Source organism: Manis javanica, chromosome 2, assembly GCF_040802235.1.
Source record: "Manis javanica isolate MJ-LG chromosome 2, MJ_LKY, whole genome shotgun sequence".
NCBI lineage: Eukaryota > Metazoa > Chordata > Mammalia > Pholidota > Manidae > Manis > Manis javanica.
Window position 1 is genome coordinate 84,559,603 of NC_133157.1, and position 23,782 is coordinate 84,583,384.

A 23,782-nucleotide genomic window follows, 5' to 3' on the forward strand; every position below is an offset into this window, starting at 1 on the left:
CCTGCTGCCTCCTCCCAGCCAGCCCCAGCCAGCTCTCGCTGCAGCCCGGGGCACCCTGTGAGGGAGGAGGGCTTGCAGGCCAGGTCTGTGGGCTGGCTTGCGCTCCTGTTTCTGCAGTTCGAGGAAATGAAGCTCTCTGAAGAGCCATACAGTTTGACTCTCCCTTGTCTCAGCTGTGCGTCTTAAGTCAGGGGACATGACTTTAAATATTTTTCCATGGCATAAAATTGGGAGAGGACAAAAACTTTAAGTTTGGTTCTGTTTTTCTGGACAGATACGTGAACTTCCTGCCTTGAAGAAAACTGCAAGAGGTATCAAAGTATGAATCCAGATATTCTGATAGGCTCACACATTTAGTACTTATTCCATCTTAAACTGGACTTAAGTGTATTGGTTAAACCCAGTGGGGGTTAAGTTGGGGACCAAGTTGGTCATCTTACTCCAGGGTGTCCTTCCTCCATGGGTCCCTGTAGTTAAACCAGATCCCAAGCCTGAGTTCTAACAATAGGCCTCTTTGTAAACATGGCACATAATAGGGTTGCCTTCCTCTCTACGCTGCCCTTCCCTGTAATTCTGCAAATTGGCAGGCCTGGTTCCTGCTGTATTTAGTTAGGAAAGCCCCCATGCCGGCCAGCAGGTGTTCTGCACTGTATCAGGCTGGACCCTTCCCCAGAAGCCTGTTTTCTACACCAGGAGTGGCCTTCAACAGGGAGCTGTTGGCAGCCCTGGGGCTCGTTGCCTCAGTAGCGCCCGGCTTTGAGAGTGCCCCTCTCCTGAGGGGCAGGGCTGGGTGGCCACTCTGACCCAGTCTGGGGCCCACCCCAGCCTCTGTAGAAGCCAGTGGGCTTCTCCTGGACGGACCCCCACTGCAGGGCCTCATGAAACACACTTTGGAAAAGGAAGTGGTGGGGCCAGTGTAGAGAGATGGCGATGGGGAGAAAAGGCAGGCTATGTGAAGAGGGGTCAAGGACAGGAGGGCAGTGGGGGAGTGGCCTTAGGGCACTGAGGCATGCACTCAGGAGGAGGCCGAAGGCTATGCCTCCACTAGAGAAGGGTTCCTGCAGGGAAGAGGGAGCCAGAGAGGGAGGCTGGAGGGCCGTGGGAGTCTGGCTACCCCACGAATCCCCACCAGAGAAGTGCTAGAGGTGTGAATGGGGAGGAGGCTTCCCGGGATTTGACTTGTTTTAAACAGATTCCTCTTCATATCATAAAAGTAGCCTCATGCGTCTAAAACTATAGAAAATGGAAGACTTGTGTGTTTGTTACTAATATGGTAATTTGATACCTTTAATGCATCTAATAGACACATGACTTGGAATGAAAGAAATTTAGTTATCTGGGCATTAGCAGGGATGAAAAAAAGTAAATGTAGAGAGTATTGACAACATTCATAGTAATAATAATAAAACCTTGGTTTTCAAATACATATTTTTTAGTTTCTGAAAGAAATTTTAAATTTATGTTTTTTCTCCATTTATAGTTGATATAAGCACTGGTCCATGCTAGGGCAGACAGACACTGCAAGGCAGTAGTGAATTTCAAAGACGTGTTTTAAGTTCTTGGATTTCACAAATACTGTTTGTTCATAAATTAGTTTTTGTTATTTTTGTACCATATAACAACACCGATGTCTCTCTGCCTTTATCAATACACCATTTTTGACCTGTCCTATATAAAAACTGAGGAAATGGGTATTTTGTGTGTGTGACATCATGGGTACCTGTGAATAATCACGAGTACAACTATTTAAAAGTTTTTAATGAAATAATAAACATAATTTTTATAATGGAGGGGTTGTGAGACATAGTACATGCTCTTTATTTCTTGGGGTGTATTTGTAAGGTTTCGATGGTAAAGGAGATCTACAAGCTGCTCCTTATTTCTATTAAACTTCCATGTGTCTGCCTAAGATCTGATGGCTTCTTGAATCTTTGTTTAGGCTAAATGCCATTTTTTGGCATATGCATGCTTTAAAGGAAGGGTTAAAATAAACCACAGTAATTCTTTATTTAAGATATATACAGTTTTTATCATTTCACCATGTTTATTAATATTTAATCATTACATTTTACACCTTTTAAAAAAATCACATTGTACAACCTAAAAAAAAGGAAAAAGAGAAACACAGTTTTGATCTATTGTAAATACAGAACTGGAATGAAAGCCATGGAGAACAGGGCTTACTCAGTGCCCAGAATGCAGTGCCTTTGGGCATACAGTGTAAACCCCAGTGTACACCATGGTCCAATCTGTAGTCTCACCACATTTTAGACATCTGCTGACGTACCCAGGTTACTCTGGATTTGCCATCTCTGGGTAAAGGCTGGGTTAAATTTCTTGTAAACTGACTGGCGTTTTCATGGGCTGTTCTGTTTTGCCCTCAGCTTCTTCCAGACCAGCTTGTCTTGCTTCTGGAACATCTTTTGGAGCAGAAGACGCTGAACCCCCGAACTCTGCAAAGCCTCGAGAAGACGTACCTCCTCCCCCAGCAGGATGCGGAGGTAACCAGGAACACCCACGGAGCTGAATTGGGGGGCTTGGGCTGCTGGTGAAGAATGATAGTCCCACTACATCCCAGATTCTGCAAGCTGCTCTTCTGTGAGCAGCACCTCATGCTGTGTGCTTCTGAGTGGAGAGCAATTACTTGGAGTAGCGTGTAAACTTTAGTGCTAAGGTGCCTGCTCCAACAGGGGGCCTCTGGTCCTGCTATTATGGGGTGATTTGAGGTTCTAAGCTTTTCCTCTTACCTCCTAAACCATGTGGCGACATACGGAGCAGGGCAGGGTGGAGTGTTTCTGAGCTGCAGGCTTGGACAGGTCAGCTTGGGCGTGATGGCGGTATGTCGTGCTGCACATGGAGGAAACTTCCTTCTTGGTTACATTTGGTTAGGACGGAAAGGAGCCATGTGTACAGGAAATGAAAACTGGATCTAACAGTCCTGGTTTGTGCTTGTGGGAAAGCAATACGGTGTGGGTCTCAGTATCTTTCAGCTTATTGTGAAAAGTGCAGTGGAACCTAAGATGAGCCCAGGAGTTTTTATCTGTGTAAAGTGATAAATGTTTATTGTGTTTAGTCATCTTAAGTGAAAAATAAGAATACAGTCAAAAAGAAAAGAAAAATCATACAAAACTCCTAAAATGCCAGTAAGTTTGGTTGAAAAATAATGGGACATGTAAAACCTGTAGAGTCCATGGTGGCAGCTGTTAGGCACATGTGGCTGTTTTGAATTGAGATATGCTTTGAGTACGAAATGCACAGTGGATATTGGAGATGGAGTATAAAAAATACTTAGTAATTTCTTCTTATTGATTACAATGTCATGATGTTATTTTGGATATGCTAGGTACTTTAGTATGTTTAGTATTTTAGTATAAAATACTAAAACAAACTTCACAGTCATTCTAAAGGAATTAGTGGAGAAAGCCAGCTCAGTATTAAAAGGTAAGATGTAGACATTGTTACACATTTTACAGCCCAGTAAATTCAGGAGTTAATTGAAAACTCCAGAGAAGCCACATGCAGCTTTTTATCCACCTGAGCACATATCAGATGTGTAACTGTTGCTGTTTATTTCAGCTCTTATATTTTTGTTTATAGGAGTTTATAAATGCCAGCCTGTTACTTTAAATTAGTGTTTAAAAGACATTTCTATTCTTAGGCATGAGGTTATGTTTTAATCAGAGCTGATAACACTGAAATGCCAGGCCCTTGTGATGGGCGGTGGAGGTGGGGGGATGAAAGCAGGCACCTGTCCCTCTGCCCAGAGGCCAGGAGGTGCTGGACCTGCTTCTCCTGCTTCCTTTGGCATAAAACAAATTGCGCTCTCACAGATCAGCTTAGTTGTTATGCATAACATCTTAAACGTCTGAGGAGTTCAGCAGGTTTTATTTGGCTGCTTATCTTACATCTCACAAAACTACACCAGGAGGCCTACGCCAGGGCAGTGAGGACGGCTTTGTTCAGTTCATATAGCCAGTGTGGTCACCGTTCTGCAGTTCCCAAATCCTTACTGTGCTGGGCACTGAGGACACAGCCGTGGGCACAGCAAGCAACATCACCCTTAGGAAGTTTCTGTCTCCTGGAAAGAGAGCTCATTAAGTAAATGAAAAGGATAGTTTCAAAAAAAGAGCTGTGGCGGAGATGTACAGGGTGAAGCTAGCTCTAGGTGGAGAATTCAAGCTGTCTGTCGATCCGGAATTCAAGGGAGGCACACAGGGAGAGTGACATTTGAGCCAGGACTTCAGGAGCAGAAGGATCTGGCCATGCAAAGCCATGGGGCCCAAGATAGCAGCAAGGTAAAGGTGTGAGCTTGGTGTGCACTAGGATGTGGGTCAGCAGGCGGTCTCTTGAACAAATAGTTAACGTTTCCGCTGTACAGTTTTTGTGGCAACTGTTCAGCTTAGCTGTTGTAGTGTGAAAGCTGCCATAGACGGCACATAAATGAACAGGCATGTCTGTGCTCCAGTGGACCTGGTTTTGGCGCCTGCAACTTGAGTTTTATGTTATCACTCGTCTCCAGGTACTCTTCCTGATGTTCAGTAGCTGCAGATGTGGCTGCCCCTCTGGAGCTTGTTGACCCCTGCGTCTGCAGGGCTGAGGTCATGGGTGGGCGGGAAGGCCTGGGGGCCCTGGCGTGCAGCTGGGATTTTACGTTAGCAACCTGCTGTTGCCTTGCCTTCCCCTGCCTCCATGGGTAGCCATGCCGACAGCTTATCTCACTGTCAGATTTCCTTGAAGTGTCACTCAGAACCAGAGGAGCAACAGGAGTTTGGCCAACAAGAATATTTCCTAGAAACTTAATTAGTTAAGTGTGATTTTTTGTGACACTGATTACCAAGAATTCAGCTGAATAACTCTCTACCTTTGTTTTAAGTGAGAGGACGTTTCACAGGAAAAAAGGATTTTACTTCGCTGAAAAGTTTTGAGGATTCTGACGCTATTCTTGGTACTACTCCTTAACCTGAACAACAAACAAATAAGAATATTACTTGTCAGTCATTGTTAGGGCTTTTAAATATGAAAAAATAGCAATCACTTGAAAGGTAGCTGGAGATCCTGGCGTGTGGTAAGGTGTGTATGGAACATCCCTGTGGGAGGTGGCTTGGAAGTATTCTCCCTGCAAGCAGCAGGTGAGTTAGGGCCCGGATGCCCTGCAAGAAGCAGGCCTGTGGGCACCATTCTTCCAACAGCATTTTTGCACCTCATGTCTCTGTGTCACATTTTGGTGATTCTCAGAATATATCAAATATATAAAAAAATATTATTATATTTGTGGTGATCTATGATCAGAGGTTACAATTCATTGAAGGCTCAGATGATGGTTGGCATTTCTTAGCAATAAAGTATTTTTTAATTAAGATATTAATGGGTTTTTTGACATAATGCTATTGCACACTTAACAGACTACACTATAGTATGAACATTTATATGCACTGGGAAACCGAAATACTCATTTGATTCACTCTATTGTGGAATTCCCTCTATTTCAGTCAGGAACCAAACCCACAGTGTCTCCTGCACACATCTGCTCTGGGAGGGGAGGGGTACCATGAGCTCAGAATCCCAAAGGACAAGTGCCCAAGGACAAATGTGACCAGCTGTGGAACCTGTCATCCTACCTGCCCACGCTCATTGCCCCACCTGGAATGTGGGGCCCTAGTTGAGGGGGTGTTTGTATTCCTAGCCTGGAGGGTAAGGCTGACAGTGGAAGTCAGCCATCTTTTATAACCTGAGCAAAGAAACTACTAGACATGTGCTGGGCTACTTCAACCACAGTGGAAAATGAGCTGAAGGAAAACTTAGTTCATAGAAGTATGTTGTCTATAGTTTTCGAGCATGGGCTCAACGAGCCATGAAAGTTTAAAAATATATTGGACAATTGATTCTTGGGACCAAAGGTATTTTCTGAGATACCTTTTAAAATAATGAGTTTCCTACCCTCTACAGCAGGTGTCTTGAGCTGTGAAAGTAGCTGCTCCGTGGCAGTGAGGTGAGGATCGTGCAGCTTGGCTGTGACCTTTTCCCCCAAGAGCCCCACAATTGGCCACAAAACAGCTTGCTTTCTACAGACAACAGCTGAACACTTCAAAATGGGGACACACCTCATGTGAATTTTTAGGAAAATTCAGAAACAACAACTCACTGTCTTACCTGGTTTGGGTGGGAGTGGTGGACATTGGACAGGTCTCCCTGGTGGCGTGCACTGTCCTGGCACTGCTGCGCTTCCCGCTTTCTCACAACAGCCAACTGGCAATGAAACTCTCACAAAATTACCTCTACTTAGGCATTTTCTGTCATTTCCTATTTCATTTTCTTTAAAATGCCTTGCGGTGCAGTAAATTGATTTTATGAACCACCAGTGGGTCGCCTCCCACAGTTTGAAAATGCTGGGTGTGCAACGCTGTGCAAGGCCCCCGCACCTGTCTCTTCAGGATTTGGGTGGAGCCCTACACCCCTTCTTCAGGGTCGGTGAATGTGACATGAGGAAATGTTTGTGAGCATCCATGGTTTTAATGTAATTTCTCTTGGCAGAATTGCCAAGTCTCGTTTGGTGTGAAATAGTCAAATTTAGTTATTGAACTGAAATGACCTTTGTGTTGTGTCTTTCCTTTAGTCAGGACTGGCGGGGAGGAAGAGGGAAGAGAAACTACCCAACTGTTAGGGCCCCTAAGCCTCTGGTCATGGAATTCTAGGTCTGGGTGTTGCTTGGCTTTTCTTTGGTGGTGGTGGGAGGTGGGGCAGAGGGGAGCATCTTGCTCTGAACAAGGTCTCGCAGCCCGAGCACTGTTGACATTCTGGACTGGTCTGTTCATTGCGGGTGTCCTGCACATTCCAGGGTGGTTAGCATCCCTGACCTTTGCCCATGTGGTGTTAGCCACCTTCCCCACCCTGTCTCCAGTTTTGGCTGTCACTGCTGTCTCCAGATACTGCCAAATGTTTCCCAGTGGGGGGCAGTCACCTGGTCAAGAACCATTACAGAGGCAGCCGGCTCACAGAGGGCAGTTTTCTCCTCTTGTCTAATAAAGTGCCTGACAACTGGTTATAACATAGTCAGTAGGTGGAAAGATGGTTAACAGCTGGGAGGGCATACCCTTCTGAGGATCCAGTGAACATAACCTTGGGAGAGGTGAAAATAGAATCTCTCACAGGACAGAAAGGGACTGCAGGCTGAAGCAGTACAGGGGAGTCTGGGGAAACATGAGTCAGGAAAGACAAACCTGATTTACCACTAGTGTGTCAGGAGAGCCACGCCAGCACCTGTCCACAGTCTTCTCTTTGCAAATGGAAGGACACTCACCTTGTGGGCCTTTTCCCATGGCTGAAAACCTTGGACAAGGGCCACCTCCATGGTGGGATTCCCATGGGGCGGGGGCGGGTAGGGGCGGTGCGTGCATTTTAATACCTGTCAGTGCCACAGCTTACTGCTTGCTTGAAAAGAAAGTGCCTGCCTTTGTTTGAAGCCCAGAGGTCTGACCATCCCAGTGGCCGTTTCTGACTTCATCTGTGCCAAAAATGTACCCTCTCTGAATTGAGAGCATGGTAAGTAACAGGCCCCTTGAGAGGCCTGGGGAGAGGGCCGAGAGCAAAGGTAAAGTCGGGGTCAGGTCTCCAAGTTCTAGAATCAGGTTAGGAGCTGGGATTCTGCCCATTCCCCTTAATGCAGACACCTCCCATCCAAGGTGACGGCTCCTGCAAGTGTCAGTCCCGGGGTCTGCTCCTTTGTGTGGAGCACCTCGCTCTCCTTTCTACCCTGGTTGCTTTCCTGTAACATTCCAACTGAAGAATAAATAAAGCATGTCTATTTGGTTTTCGTTACGAAACCACTTAGAGGAGAGGTTAGGTGTTGTCTCCAGGTTCTGCTGCCTCTGTATTTATCACAGGGCAGTGTCCTGAGTGTGGTGCCCCTTCCTCGTGAGTCTGCCTCCATGCAGAAGCTAAGTAATAGGCCGGAGCTGACATCAGGTCCCGTGGCGTGGTGAGTGAGGGGCTGTTGCCAAGACCCCTGTACCAACCACAGGACTGCGAGGATGCTGCCCAGCTCGGTGCTGTCCCCTCCCCACCCACCTTTGGAGCCACCTCACCAGGGCTCCCCCATTGTTGCTGAGAGCCACCATTGTGGAACAGAGTCCCATGAGGCAGGTTTTCAGATTAAACTGAAAAAGACCATTATGGAGGGCCAGACTAATGCATGGCATTTCGAAGTGTTTTTCCAGGGAAAGCTGGGTTGAATGGGAGCTGCCAGAAGAGCAGGTTGACAGCTGCCATTCCAGCACTGGGCTGTTTGTCATGACTTCTCCGCAGGGATAAGGGCTCTGGGGCTCTGATTTGTTGGCCCCTTGATGTGGTCAAGCCCAGCTTGCAAATCAAAAGGCCAGATGCTGATGAATCTGAAAACTTGAGGATGTGCGCTGTAAATAGCGTGCCTGGCTGTCAGTTCTGTAAAAGGCCAGCACTGCTTGTGAGGGCACCGCTGCAGCGCCGCCCTGGAGTCTGTTGGAGCGGGGCCGGGTGTGGGTCAGAAATGGGATGGGGGTCATCTTAGTTCCTTTCGACACACCTGCCACTCAGCATTTGTCTGTTGTGATGTGGGGAGGAGCAGAGGGCTTACACAATCCCTTAGTTATGTTTGTCCTTTGTGTATTTGGTTTACGAAGCAATTAGTGTTCTAGAACATTCCTTTAAAGTTGGAAAAATATCTCTAGGTATCTCTTCGAGTTTTCTTTGTTACTCAGTTCAGTGCTTTTCTTTGAAAATCTTGCAAAAAATTGTCTCCCGTCGAATGTGCTAAAGGGATTATTTAAAAAACTGATCTAAAAATAGCAAAGTCAAAAACTTTCATCTTTGAGATTAATATTCCTATCTTGTCCCTGAGGCCTGGGACTGCATTTTGTGTACCTCCAGTTGTTACAGCACATCAGAGCCAGTCAGATGTTTGTTAAATAAGGAAGGTAAAGAAAAAAATGAGCCATGGTAGAGTAATCTGCCGAATTTTTCTTAACAGGACCTTCTAAGTGAACAGGTATAATCAGTTAATAATACTTAGAATTCATCTGTGTAAATAAAAGGAAAAGAGAACTAGTAGGTAGGCTCTTAGCTACAGGTTCAGACAGCCTCCTGTTGGGGCGGCTCCTGGCACTGGCAGCCTTTTTCCCCTTGCTGCGCTCAACAGCACATCCTGCTGCAGAGAAGGGCTGAGGGGCCTTACCTGCCCCTGGTGTAGACCCTCCCCATACCCCCAGGCTGGACAGGTCTTCTCAGAACAATGGGACAGCGCGTTTCCTTGGGGCTGCAGGTACCTCGGCCCTGCAGCTCTCCCTTTAGTGGAGCCCAGAGTCCAGCTCCACCTTGTGTCCATTTTGTCTTTAAAGGTCCCATGAGTCAAATCAATGCAGGGGGCTTTACTGGTGCTTTTGGGTTCTTTATATCTCGTCAGTTGTTCACATATTTTTTTTATTAGAATTCTGTGCTGAAATCCACACCAAAACACACAATTGTCTGTAAACATTGCCATTTTCCCCCACAACTGTAAACTGAGCTACATTCACACTTTAAAGTGTCCCTTAAATGTCCTAAAATAGAGGGCTCACTTTTGCCGCATGCTCAGTGTCTTTCCAGATTACTTTTCTTCCTTTGGTGCGTTTCCTCACACTTTCTTTGCTGTCTAGTTCCAGGGCACATTGGAATTTGAGATGGTTTTCTGGCCCTCGTGCTGCGGTGCCTGCATGCCACACCTCGAGCGTGAGCTCTGCCCACAGCACCAGGCCCAAGTGCCTGCCCTGAACCTGCCCCGAGCCTGCCCTGCAGGGAGGTGCAGGCACCATATACCAGCATTTGCCTGTTTCTGGCTGGAAGCCGACAGCAAAAAGAGAACAATTGTATTGGATTCAAATTGTGTAAAAAATTAAAGGGTCCCTACTTAGGTGCAAACGATGATATTTGGTGTGTGAGTCAGGCTATGAAATTTAAAGATCAGCTAAACTTGATGGGATGGCACTAAAAATGGATTTTTGAGCTACTTGGTCTGTGTATTGGGCCACATGGAACCGTGTTGCACAGACTTGCCCATCTGTGGGAGAAGCAGGTCCTCAGGCTGAGCCAGCAAGTCCACAGGCACTGGGGCATCCACTCCCCAGAAGGCCGTAGCCCACAGCCAAGCCCATGTACCCCTGCCTCTGCCATCAGGACCCCGGAATGTTTCCTCAGGAGTAGACTGTGTATGTTAGCGCCCTCTGCTGAACAGCATTTCCCAGCTTGACTCTTAGGTCGCTGTTAGTAACAAGTGTTTTGAGAAACAATTCACATATATACCGTATAGTCACCACGTAAAGTGTATACGTCAGTGGTTTTCAGTCCATTTGGAGTTGTGCCATCTCCACAGTCCACTTGAACATTTCCATCAGCCCATAGGAAACCCTGAAGCCTTCAGCTTCATCCCCATCTGCCCAGTCCTAGGCAGCCACCCCGAGCTTCCTGTCTACAGATGCGCCCATTCTGCACTTGCATGTAAATGAAACCCCTTGCAATATGTGACCTTCTGTAACTGACTTTTCACTTCACGTACTGGTGCGGGCTCATCCATCTTTTAGCATGTCAGTACGTCATCCCATCTTATTGCCAGATATTTTGGGTTATATGGATAAACCACCTTTGTTCATCCACTTGCCAGTTGGTGGGTACTTGGGCTGTTTCTCCATCTTGGCTTGTGAACAGTGGTTTCATAGGGAAGGGTGTTAGAAAAAAATCACCGTTAAGAAGACATGGGGTGGGGGGAGGGAAGGTTGAATTTTTCGTGGAACATGTGCTGTGGCTAGATGCTGAGCTTAGGCTGCCCTGTTTGGTGACTGGTGTCTTGCCCGCCAGCCTCAGTGTGCATGGCTCCTTCGTAGAGTGTTCTGGGTTGCCCCTGCCCCACCGTTGCACCATGTCCCATTCCTCTGTGGCGTTTGTCACTGGCTTGAAAGTCTCTGCTTGCTGGTCCCTGGATTTTTCTTAGACATGCTACCGAATCAGGAGTTCCAAGAGGGCAGGTGCTCGTCCGCCTTATCGCCCCCTTTACCTTGCTTTGCATTTTGGAGGACTCTTCTGGTACTCACAGCAGCTTCCACTCCACGGCACGGCAAGGTGGTAGGAACAACTTGGTGGGCTTGGTAGGGCCTCCACAGCCCAGTCTGTCCCCAGGGAAAGCAAGAGAGGCCACAGGTGTCACTCCAAGCCTACCTGGGGAGGCAAACACGGCCACGTTTTCTGCCAGCAGAAGTCCATTTGCAGCAAAGGCTGCATATCCTATTAACCAAGTGAGGGAAGAGGGTGGAGTGGAGCATGTCGTTCCCTGATTGGCAGAACCCCATATTGGAATGTACTAACCCCCTTTAGTGTGTGGCTTTGATATGGAAGGAAGACAGGCTGTGCCATATTTCAAGGTAGACCCTGCATGGGCTTCCGAGGGTGACATTTGGGAGCCAGCTGCCTTTAACAGCATTAATGTCATTAATGTCATTACATAAAACTGTCCATTGAAGAAAGAGGGTTAGAACTTGCCTGAGAGACTCCTGACATTTGCATCACATTTGACCCTCACCATCACCCCCAGTGTACACAAGTGGGTGATGCCAGCAGCAGTTTTAGGTGACCTGTGCTCTGCGTGTTGCCACAGCTCTAGTTACAACCAGTTCCAGCCAGCTGACATGTGGAGAAGAACTTTCCGGGACTCGAGCAAGGTCAGTGAGAGCCCTTGAAAAAGAGCTGAGAGCCTCGGATGCCCCATATGTTGTCTTAACCCTGAGTCTGGGGATTTACTGACTGGTTCTGTGACAGCAAAGAGAGTAACTTTTAAGTCCCTTTAGATTAAAAAAAGTCAGGATTTGTAGCCCTTTGGGAATAAGGGGCAGTAAAGGTGAGGAAAAAGGAGAAACACTAGAATGAGAATATAGGTGTTGGAAGCCTTTATGTGACAGTGACCCAGCTACCTTCTCAGGAGGCTGAACAGATGAGATACCGCGGGCCACTGCAGGCGCCTCTGAACACAGCACCTGCTGGAATGGCTCTCTGTCCCGGAGCTGCTTTCTGAAGGCTTCTCTGCTCCCAGCCTGCCAGGCAGGCTTCCCTCACCAGCAGTAAACCCGCTTTAAAACAGAGTTATATCTAATACAAGAGCACAGACTGAAAAAGTGGGTTTGTTTATTGCTATGTTAGACTTACTAACTCACAAAGCCCTGAGCCTTTCTTGGTCTTTCTGTTTGCAGATATAAAATCGAGCTCTAAATGAGGTTTAACAGACTTCCCAGATCATGTTCTCTGGACAAATTGTTTTCCCTTCACAGTAAATTTTGAAATCAAAAGGACTAAAGAGAAGGGAGTGCTTCCTGTCATAAATAGGATGGGTGGCATTCTTCAGAGCATTTTATGGTTTCCAACTGTGCCTTGTAATTTCAAAGTAGCTGAAAGCATTCTATGTTTTTAAAAGTGCTGCATTCATTCAGAAATGTTCATCAAGCATGTACTGTGTGCCGGGCATTGAGGCAGGGCCTGAAGATGGCCAGATGAGCCCAGGCCCCTTCCCTCCTAAGCCCGCGGTCTCGGGTGAGTGCTTGCATACCCAGGTGAACCAGGAGACACCGTCGGAGAGCCCTGTGAGCTGAGGGTTACAGACGCAGTTCTGCGCAAGTGACCAAGGCCCGGGTGGAGAGTGTGGACATGTAGCTCAGAGCATGGGTGTCCTTCTGTCTGCTGGCCCCTCACGCCTGCCTGATCAAAAGCTAAAGGCCTTACCACACTTGGAGACTTTTTGGACACACTTGATGCTTACTTTCTGGCATCATCTGAGGTTGAAAGGCTAAGCAGAAGAGATGCCCTGTTGTCGGTTTTAATAAGTGAGAGCATGTGGGCACACAGCAGGGCAAGTGGAGAAGGGGAGAAACACAAAATAACATATCTGAGTTGATGGCTGCTGTTGAAAGATCAGAGAGAAGTTTGGCTGAATGGCTAGAACTTTATGTTCACTGGGTTCTCGATTTATGTAAAGTTACTGTTTATAATTCTAAACATTTAAAAATAAGGGAAGCAGCTGCCTACACAGACCATGGGTGTTTTTACAAGAAGGGATGTGAGTGTGCACACCAGACCCTGGCTGCCGGATTACAGTGATGGCGGTGCAGTCAGTGTCCTGTCTCTGACCTGGATTGCCTGCTCTCCTTTGCTGATGGCCACCAGGACCAAGTTCAAGGGTACTGGCCAGGTTATTAGGACTCATCTGTTGTCCTGTGCCTGTATTCTGGCTGTGTCAGATGCTGGTCCCAAACTCCACCTCTGAGGAACCTGGGGCCCCAAAAAGGAATTTTCTATTAAAGATGTTTCCTACTTGGCATGAAGGTTGAAACTGCTTGAAGAATCCACTTAATATTCTTCTCTCCAAACTCTTTATATACTGAGGTTCCAGGCTACATTTTGATTAAAAGAAGAGAAGTTTGAAAACCACTTTGGAAAATTAGTTTTATATAAGCAGGCTGTGGGGAGCATCGTCATATAAGAATTTTAATTTATTTCAAGTAGCTTAATGGGAAACACACTAGAATTGAAGTGAAAACAAACAAAAGCCAGCTTGAGAGAAAAGCTATAAGAAATCATTGAAAACTATAAAGTGTCAATAAGCAGGGGACCTGTGGTATGTAGGGATTCGCAGAGGGAAGAGTCTGTCAGTGTGGGGGCAGGGGGAATGTGCTCGTGGGGGGACCGCGCCCCCTGGGGCTGCGCCGCCTCCATGTGCCGCACAGGGCACACAGGCCTGAGAAATGCCTTCTCAGAAAGAATGCACGAGTGTGTTTCCTTGCACAGAAGGAATTTAGTTTACAGAGGAAAGAGCAGGACTCGAAGGCCCCACATTCAAGAATACCCCAGATTTCCTGGCAGGACCAGGCTGAGGCTGGCCAGAGCCAGCCCACCAGGGCCTCCCAGCTCTGTGTTCTGTGCCTCATGCAGGTAGATCCTGGGGGCTAAACATTTACTAGAGCACCACTGCTAGCCTCATGCTGGGAGCCTGAGGCATGGGCTCTCCTTCCAGAGCAGAGGTCAGCAAACTACAGCTGGACCCGTGCAGCCCACCCCTTTTTCGTAAACAGAGGCGTATCATCTCAGACTGTGAGTGACAGGGCGCCAGGCTCTGTGGGTCCTGAAATCAGTTCAGTAGGTCCCTAACTAGCAAGAAGAAACAGAGAAAATATCAGAGTGCAGAACAGGGTAAAACACACTTCTGTCTATGTGTGTGTGAAAACAGGTGTACACGCAGAACACCTTTGGGTACCCCGGCTGTGTGCTCAGGTCCCCCAGATGGCTCAGGACTCTCAGCGCCCCCACCGTCCCAATGGGTCTTGCTGTGGTTGGGGTCTGCTTCCGTGGAACACTCACCTGGGTTATTCGAGGCTTTAATGCTCTGTCAGCAAAGGTGCATCAGCTCCTGTACCTGCCCTTCGTTCTCCCCGCCCCAGAGTCTGAGACCCTCCCAGCAGCACCCGGCTGGTGCTGGTGCTCCTGGAAGCACTAGTGCCTGTGTGCTCACCACCCTTTGTGGGCAGTGCTACAGACACCTGGGCACCTGGGGAATCCGTGTCCAGTGGCATGAATCTGCCGTGCTGTTAACCCACCTGGGTGCTGAGGCAGCACCCACGTCATTTTTCTGTTAAGTGTCCCTTGAGCAGAGCTGTGACATTGTGGGAAGAGCCAGGGACTCTAATGCCCATCTCCGTCATCCTTCCTCACCCTGGCACTGTGCTAAACATTCTGCTCGCATTCCAGCTGTGGGGTTGGCTTGCCTTTCACGGCACCAGCAGGTAGCAGTGGGCGGGCCAGCTGCTGCACCAAAGGCTGGGAAGGGAAGGGCGGGCCTGTCCTCGGTCAGTGAGGCTTCAGGCCCTGGCCGTGCACTCGGAGTCCCGCTCTCACCCCCTGGGCAGCTCAACCTCTGCCAGCCCCTCAGTTGCCCATTTCCTGGTTCCCTTCAGGCCGCTTGTCCTCTCCCATACTCCCCGCCCTTTGTCCCTTACTATCCTGCTGTCCTTGAGCACGTTGGTGGTCAGGGCTGAGACATTGCTGACTGAGGGTTTCGGTGATTCCTCCCTAGCTTGGGTGTGGGGTGACTGCAAGTTTGATCTGTTTGGGCATATGGACACACCCGAGGACACCAACACACCTAGCAGGGTGCAGAAGCCCCGGCATGTGGGCCCTGCTAGCACCGCCTCGCAGGTGAGTGCAGTGTGCCCGGGCATCCCAGTGAGGAGGCAGCGCGCCTGTTACCTGAGCTGTTCCGAGGGAGGTGGCAAATGGGCGGCCTCCTCCCTAGGTTGGGTCCCTGCCTCCCGTTCAGACCCCTTGGCACGCAAGCCTGCTTCCCTCCGCTGTTGATGGAGAAGGAGCTTGGGGTACATGCGTGAGGGCCTCCTTCGAGGGCTCTCCACGCTTCTCCGTGATGTGCAGAAAGCTCCCTCTGTGGAAATGTGCTGTAGGAGATTGAAGCGAGTATCACTCTGGTGCCAGCTTATGACTAAGGGCTGTTTATGTTCCACGTGGTGATCAGTAGCCATCAAATTATGGGTCCTTGGGAATTTAGAGGATAGAAAGTAAGGACTTTGCTTCTCAAAGATAGAAGAGAAACAGAAACCTGAGCAGGAGAAGGAATGTCAGCTGGGTCCTCAGCTGCAGCATCTCCGTGGGGCTTTCGAAGTCCTGTTGTCAGCACGCTGATGTGCACGGAGCTCTGTGATGACAAGGCTCATTTTTCTGTTCCTCGTGGGGCGTGGAGGGAAGTTGGCCTGGACTTCCTGGATGCCGCGTTAGCCTTCAGGGGCCTGGAGACTAGGTCTCTTACTGTGATAGTAATTTCAACAGTAGGAGAATTGGAAGCACCGACTTCATGTTGCTGTGAGCGAGCCTTTCACCAGCCTGCCGTCTGAACCCTTCGCAGGGTGGGGACCGCCTGCCTCCCGCCCACCTGGGGCCTTCACCTCCTGGAAGTAGCCCTCGTTTGTGCTCTGTTACTTCTGGGTGTGTGAATAAGGGGAAGGGAAGAAAATGAGAGGCTAATCCCTTCATTCTCAAAGTCGTTTCTAAAACAAAGAGGGTCGGTCCCAGGCTTTAGAATGCCAACAGTCACCAACGGTGTGGTGTGATCAGGTCACAGAAATACATTCCCACCGTGCAGCTGTGAGAAGGGGTGCTCCTTCCCATGGCTCCTGCTGTCACGCCTGCTGGCTGTGCCCCGTCCACACTGACGTGCTGGGGTCACTTTCACGAAGCTCACAGACAGAAGGCACACTAACCGGGACGGGGGCTCTGAGAGCCTGTGAGTTGGAGGGAATGAGCGGCGTCTGGTGCTGGGGGGTTCTTGCCACTGTGGCCTTTGGTTCTTGAAGCAGAGCATGCTGGTGGCTTCCTCTGCTCTGTGTCGGGTGGTGCGCTGGCCTCCAAGCTCCGCTCCCTGGTTCCTGCTGCTCAGAGTATCGCTGGAGCTGCGCTTTCCCTTTTGTGGCCTTTCCCTTTCTGCTGGACATATGGGAAAGAACATGATGAGCAAAGACTTCCCAGACCCACCCAGTCCAACTTAATGCCTTTTGTTGCGGTGGTTGAGGCTGTTAGCTCATTTCCACATGCCTCTGAAATTCCTTCGTGGATGTAAAGTTTGTTGGTATCCTGTCCTTGGAAGATCAAAGGACCTGACTTCCCGCGATCCAGCCGTGTCTCGGAGGGCCCTGTGGCCCAGGGCAGACGTTCTTTCCAAAACATTTGTTTGCCCGTCATTCCTACTTGTTCCTGTGTGTAAATCTATTTATAGTAGATTAAAGGATAGATCCAGCCAGCAGTGGGTAATGATATAATTTAGAGAGGCCCCGGCCAGAATGTTGAAATTGGTTACATCTTAATGTTCCCACAAATGGATTACTAGAAAGGGGTCTCTCTTTCAAAGGCAGTAAAAACAGAGTAATGGAAGGAGGCTCTTTCAGATGCATGTAATCACTTCCATGTACGACTAGTGGTGACCCAGCGATGCAGTGTAAAACGGCAGACTGCCCACTCCATGTAACCGAGGACTTTGATGCCACAGAAAGTGGCCTGAGCCTGGACTCTGAAAACCGCATTCCAGGAGAATCTTGGAGATTCATAAAGAATGTGCCTCAAGGGCCCAGAGATGCCCAGGCTCTGCCTCTCTCAGCAGCGCCGTCAGGGCTGGGACCAGAATTCCATGTTGTCTGTAACGGGCTCGGGGCTTCTGGCAAATCCCTGCTGGAAAAGCTTGAATAAAGTGTGTCCTCGGCACCCACCTTTAGCTTGTCAGTGTCCAGTTTGTTGGCACCCCGGCAGCGTGCGTGGGCTGGGCACACTGTGGGCGCCGTGGCTGTCACATGGTCTGCCCTCCTGACTCTCCCCTCGGGCTGACACCCCAGCCTCTGCGGAGGGCATGTTCTGCCCTCTCTTAGGCATGTGGACAGTAGTGTCTTCCTCCTTTTGCTGTGCACAGTGGCGGGATCGGTGGCTTCAGAGTGAACCGGGTGCTGTGGGACTGCAGTAGTGCAGTCTTAAAGGAAGACTTCACCAACGTGCCCTGCAGGCCAGGGCGCCAGCCGCCTGGCTGGGGTGTGCATGTAGTTCCCCAGTTACGGTTGCATTTATCTGTTAGCTTGAAAAACTATGTTTCAAAACATCTGAATACCTAGATGAAAATGCACTTCCTCCACTAATGTTGACAGACAGTCCTCCTAAATGGAAACGTGATTCCTTTCTTTGTAAAAGAAATTAAACTAAATGAATTAAAAACTTCACCATTAATATATTTCAGAGAGTAAGTTTTTCTAACAGATTCTACCAAACTCCTTCAGCTGCTCACTGGATTTTCTTGTTTCTTAAGGTTCGCCACCGGTGGTGTGAGCTCATTGTCAAGCACAAATACGCCAAAGCATACAGAGACGTGGAGAGATTCCTGCTGGAGGACCAGGTATGTCTCACCTCCCTGTTGATGGGAGCTCTCTGCATGCTGCCTCCAGACCAGTGCACTGAACACAGGGACCCTGCTGTCAGCATCTCTTTCTAACAAATATTTAACTGTTTCCCCAAGTTTTTAAGAAGTAGGTAGGAGTTTACTTAACACACTTCGGGCTGACACTTCCCTTCTCCTGGTGTCCCTTTAAGAGTACCTTTGCCCTGTAGGAGTACCCTTGGTTTACCTGGCTGTGGGCCTCTGCACTTACCTACTGCAGACTAAACAACACCTCTGACATCAGGTTAGGTCCATGGTGAGTGTGCTGTGGTCTGTGTCTGCAGTGGCCCCAACCTAAAGGACGTGTGAAGATGAGGCTGGGAGACCCCGGCTGGCTGGGATGTGTGCTGAGTGTCGTCCCGTGAGAACTGTTCTCGCCATTCACTGGGGAGAGCAGTGCCCTTCCAGGAATGCTGCAGGAACATGTTTTGGGGGTTCTCCTTGCCCCCCACCCTGGCTGCCCCTGGTGTGGCTGTGCAGAGCAGTGCCCGGCTATGGTTCTGGCTGCTGCTGGGGGTCAGTGCACAGCTCCTGTTAGCAGGACCGTTGTACGCCTCTGAGCATGCCTTCTGCCCAGCACCGCCACTCACAGAGGAGCCATGTTCCAGTGTGAGTGGGGCAAACAAAGGACTTTTGATGGGGCCTGAGCATGGGGGCAGCCAGCAAGTAAGGGCCTGTTATCCCCACAAGGAAAAATACATGACTCTGTTCCAGAAGAATGTCACATTTGCACAGTAGAGCAAGAGGTGTTTGAAAGCAAGAGGGAACATAAGGACAGAATTGAGCCCTTAGGCTTTGTCTAACAAAGGCCACCATATCCCAACTTTTTCAGCAAAGACTTTTTGAACCCCTAACTACCAAGCTTTTATCTTGTGCATCTTTGAGAGCCTTCTTTTAGTTTGCTGCAGCAGAGCATAAGCCATGGCGTGACAAAGCTTGGAGCAAGAGAAGAGGCAGAACCAAAGGGAGCTTTTGGCTGTTCTAAAACTGTAGGACAAACGCAGATTAAGTCTTTGCAGCCCCGTGTCCCGAATGCGCGTTGAGGGGGCCGGGCTGACTGGGTGCAGCGGACAGCCCTGCAGGGGGTGCGGCGATGTGCCGGCTTCACCCCTGCTGTGCCCAGGGGCATCTTCCCTGGAAGCACCCCCACGTCTCTGCTGTGGAGACGCAGGTCTCCAGGCTGGTCATTAAGGAAACTTCCCTTCCCGACCCGAGCCTTCCTGACAGTCCCCCTAGAGAAACACTCACTTCATCACCAGCCTCTGTTGATAGAATTGATAGCAAAAGATTCTCTGGTTCCAGTGAGGACAAGAAAGAGGAGGAGGTGGAAACTGCAGATCCCAGAGGAAGCTGTTCAGCCGTCTGTTTCAGGAGCAAGTTGTGTGAAACAAGTGAAGGTGATGCATACGTGTGCATGGACCCACCTTTCTTCTCACTCTCTGGCTTCGCCCCTGCAGGCCATGGGTGTCTACCTGTACGGGGAGCTGATGGTGAGTGAGGACCCCAGCCAGCAGCAGGTCGCCCGCAGGTGCTTTGAGCTGACCAAGGAGCAGATGGACAGGTCCTCAGCTGAGCTGGTGGCCGAGATGCTGTTTTAATAGGTGATTCTCTCCCTTTCCTCTCTCCATTGTTCAGTTCTAACCCAAGATTCCTCTTCAGAGCTGAGTCAATAACGAAACGGTGAGTGATGAGCAACAGCGCTCAGCTTGGGCTCGGGCAGCCCGGTGCCTTGGCAGAGTGGTCCCTGGAAATCAGGCTGTCCCACCGACAGGGCGGCTCTCCTTGGGCACTTAAGGTTTTGTTATTTGTAGGAGCTAAAATCACGGGAGAACTTCATGAGCAGGTTTAGAAGGTGGACAGGGACGTGCAGTGGAAGCACTCATCTGTCTTCAAGGTGCAGGTGACTCAGGGTGGCCGGGCAGCCGCACGTCCTGAGCCGTGTGCACACCCCTCCTCTCAGGCTGTGCGAGACCTTGGATGCCAACCTCCTGGCTGGCGGGAGGCCTGGCGGAGAACGTGCTGCCCACAGCTTGTCTCTTACCATGTTGGAACACTGTTTCTCTCCACTTAAGTCAAGTGGCAGTCCTAAATGATTTAAATTGCTTCCTCTGTTAATTGTGCTTGGAACTGACCTGTTAGATTTACATCCTAGCAGTTAGTTTTTAATTATGGGTTTCTGCATCTGAAAAGTAATTTAGCGATGGTACATAAAGTTTTATGAGTAGAACAGCAGTGTTATGAGTGTATTTCCCCTAACAAACATCATTTTTGTCTTCTCAGTTTTTCTTCAGGGTTTCTGCATGATACAATAGGGTATGTCTAACTTTGAATCCTTTTTTTTTAGTTAGTGCCAGATCTCAAACATTTTTCATGTTCTGTGGCTTCTCAGTAGAGAAACATTTTTAATGGTATTAGTATTTTCTGTTGATATTCTTAGCCCATCATTAGGCACTTAGTTTGCTTCTACTGTTTTGCTCTCATAAAAATCACTTCTGCCTGATAGGTTTAAGTGTCTATTTACTTGAAGGAACTCTAATACCGAGGGGAGAAGGTTTTTCTCAAGGATGATCTTGTTCTGCCGGGAGAGCTAAGGAATGGTGTTGGCCAGGAAGAGGAAACAGTGGAAGTAATTGTGCGTCTGTACATCTCGTAGTGAAGCAGCTGCGTGCAGACGCTCCCGAAGCCTCCCCTCAGGCTGCATCTGCGCCTGCTTAGAGACTGGCCAGCTTAAAGAACAGAAAGATGCTTGGTTACCTTGCTATCAGCCCCATACAGTACTCTGCATAAATCCTGTTTCTCTGTAGATTCTTAGTTTCTCAAGAGTTTGTGTTCTTGACAGGCGTGGCTCCAGAGGGGCTGATTCTTCTGTGGTTTTTTGCCCCAGGCAGGCGAGGCGGTCATCCTGCTCAGAGTCTGTTTCCTCTGACGCTTCCTCCCTGTCCCCTCCCCATTGCCCTGGCCCCCATCTGCAGGGAGGAACTGTGGGCTGCTCCTGAGTGGCCCTTCCAGCACTGGGGGTTCCTTCCCTGCCTGCAAGGGCACACGGACACGCCAGGCTCCTTGGAACCCATGCCCCAGGAGTTGCCAGCACTAATGACTAAACGGGCAGCTGCGGAGGGCGGGTCAATGCATCTGTCAGCTTGCATCCCAAAGCTGCCCAGGAACGCATATGGTCGTCTCCGAGTCCTTCTCATTTACAGTGTCCCTCTAGGGAGCCAAGGAAATGCAGAGCGAATAGAAGTGAAACCCACTTGGTAGCATAGCAGGGCCGGAGGCGGTGACATTGCCTTGTGCCACGGAGCCTGGTGCGTGGGCCATGGGCTGTGGGCGGCGGGCATGGCGCCGCCGGAGTGCTCTGGCTGCTTGGGTTCCTGGCATGCTGATTTGTGACTTAAGATTAAAATCACATTGCCAGGGATTACCACGCAGCCACGGCCTTGGCCGCTCCTCCCGAGGCCGCAGTTACTCCCTCTCTGCAGTTGGGGAACAGATGCGCGTCATAGCGCTTTCTGGAAACAGAAGATGCCAACAGCCGTGGAAGATGCTTGCCGGCCCTTTGATTATGCCCAGCCGACGGCCTCTCTGACAAGGTGCAGAGCTTAGCTGATTGGTGAACAGTGACTGGTTTCTGCTTTGTTCACAGTGGCTAAGTTCTGCACCTGAAGAGAAGGTGAGATGGGGACAGTTAAGTTGGAGCCGCTGGGGCCGAGGTCGCTGCTGAGTGGTCAGCTCGGGTGCTGAGCTCGATTCTGGAGGATGAGAGACCTGCTCGGCCCCCCAAGGATGCACTTTCTCCTGGCACGAGTGCAAGGAATGTGCCAAAAGTCTGGGAAATAGAAGTCCACTAATCAGACATCTGAAAGGTCTTATGTGTTAGAAGCTGCACAGATGATTTTTATAAAAAGCTGAAACCAGACTCATCACAGCATTGTCCACGGTGGTTGCATGCAAGGAGGGCTGCGTGCCGTCAGACGAACCCTTGTTTGGTTTCCCGAGCGTCGTGGTTTGTTTGGTTTCCCAAGTGTCGGGAACTCTCTTTTGTGTTTGCAGCCTAGGTTTCTGTGTCTTCTGCAGCCACCAGCAGGAAGATGCCGACCCAGCAAGCCCCCAGCGGAGGCGCTGCTTCTCCGGGCTGTCGATTGGACCCGCCCTCCGGTGCCTACTGAGCTGATATCAGTTCTCATTTCACACACTGGCTCAGTTCAGCAGGAACAGGAGTCGAGCCCTAGAGCAATAAGCCTTCCCGTTTGTGAGTGCCCAGAGGCTCGGGAGCTGAGACTCCACTCCCGCAACGATAGACCCCATGGCATGGCAGTGGTGCCTTCTGTACGTGGGCCTCTGGTGTGGGTAGTGGTAGAAGATAAAGCCCCGTGGCCACAGAAGCTGATGCCCCCCTTCCCCCTGGAAGGCAGAACGCAGGCTGCCTCACCCATGTGACCCAGGCAGCACCCACCTCCTGCACGGTGTAGAGTTTAGACTGAAAGCAGTTGAGCAAATGCGGGTCTGAAACGGGCTGTGTAGTGTCTGTCCTGTGACCAAAGCCCAAGGTACAGCCACCGGCTTTCACAGCCACGTGTGAGCAGAGCGAATGGTGCGTGGTTCAACTGTGAACCCTGTTCTTGAGGTTGTGAGATGTGGCCCAGTCCCATCCGTCTGCCATTCCGAGTCCTCTCTCCAGAGAGCACAACAACGTTCCTCATTTACAGGAATTCCTCCATTGTGACCGGGCAGTAAATTTCATTGCTGTTGTTTCCTTTACAGGGAAGATCACAGCAAGATTCTTTTTCATGCATCTTCTCGTAGCCGTGGTGGGACCAGGATCACAGTGACCCTGGACATCAAAGGAAGGGTTATAGGGCTGCTAAAGCCATCAGCCGACAGCAGTGCCCACGTCGGGTGCTTCTCCTTCCAGAGGCCGCTCTCAGCAGAGCCTATGTGAAAGGCACAGCCCCATAAACGGTCTCCATGGGGCGGCGTGGTGCCTTTGTCCCCGTCCCTGAACATCACCACAGCACTGGGTCTGGCGCATCACTTCTGTGAGTTTATGGCAGTTCTTTCACACAGATGATGAAGGTGTCTGAGACACATGGAAAACGCTAAGCATTTTGTGTCAGTCCCCTCTGTGTGTCTCCAGATATTTGTAGTTCCAGGAACAGTTTCTGTATACGGGGACCTGTGAACACCATTTGATGTCCTCCCTTGGGTGGTTCAGAAGGATACTGCAGAATGATTTTGATCAGTATGTCCGTTTATTTAGATTTTCTGAAATTTTAGTTAATTTTGGTAAAAGTACAAGAATCTAAGATGTATTAATAATAAAATGTAATGAATCAGTGCTTTTGTGTTCCTGTTTGCTTCTGAATTGAACACTGTCTTTAAGAACTCTGCACCCGGGTGTCAGTCCTTCCCACTCGCTGACTTCTCTGCTGCTTTCCTGGTGAACTAGCAGGTCAGCCCCCTGCCCCTGGGGTGGGGCATCAGGCACTCCCGGCTGGTGGGCATAAGGCCTGCCTTTCCCACAACTGTTTGAAGTTAACACACAAAACAGACTGAGCTTCCCAGTTCTGTCCAAAGGGAAGGAAGCTTTGACACCCATGAGGGCCGTGTGGTGACACAGTCGCGTGATAGGCTCAGACCCGCGGCTGTGCCCAGCTCTGCCCCTGGCCTGTGGGACGAGGTGTGACTTCACCACTTTCTTCAGCAGCAGCTCTTGGTCTTCGAAATAACCTAATGGTGACTCATTCTAGTCCTTCCAAGGGGTTG

The 23,782-nt window shown here is 49.6% G+C and overlaps 1 protein-coding gene across 10 annotated transcripts in view; it reads left to right on the forward strand.

The window, feature by feature from the left end:
* Positions 1-23,355, forward strand: part of AOPEP (aminopeptidase O (putative)) — a 340,655-nt gene extending 317,300 nt beyond the window's left edge. For 7 of the 10 annotated variants that reach the window (XM_036991155.2, XM_036991159.2, XM_073228768.1 and 4 more), the window contains 4 exons: positions 2,385-2,501; positions 17,891-17,977; positions 19,477-19,620; positions 22,781-23,355. In XM_036991155.2, the coding sequence (XP_036847050.1) occupies positions 2,385-2,501; positions 17,891-17,977; positions 19,477-19,617 (345 nt within the window). In that variant the 3' untranslated portion in view covers positions 19,618-19,620; positions 22,781-23,355. Of the gene's footprint in view, positions 1-2,384; positions 2,502-17,890; positions 17,978-19,476; positions 19,621-22,093; positions 22,269-22,780 lie in introns of those variants that run through there. The other 3 variants (XR_012127789.1, XR_005053840.2, XR_012127791.1) reach the window with 3 other exon arrangements.
* Positions 23,356-23,782: the final 427 nt, after the last annotated feature.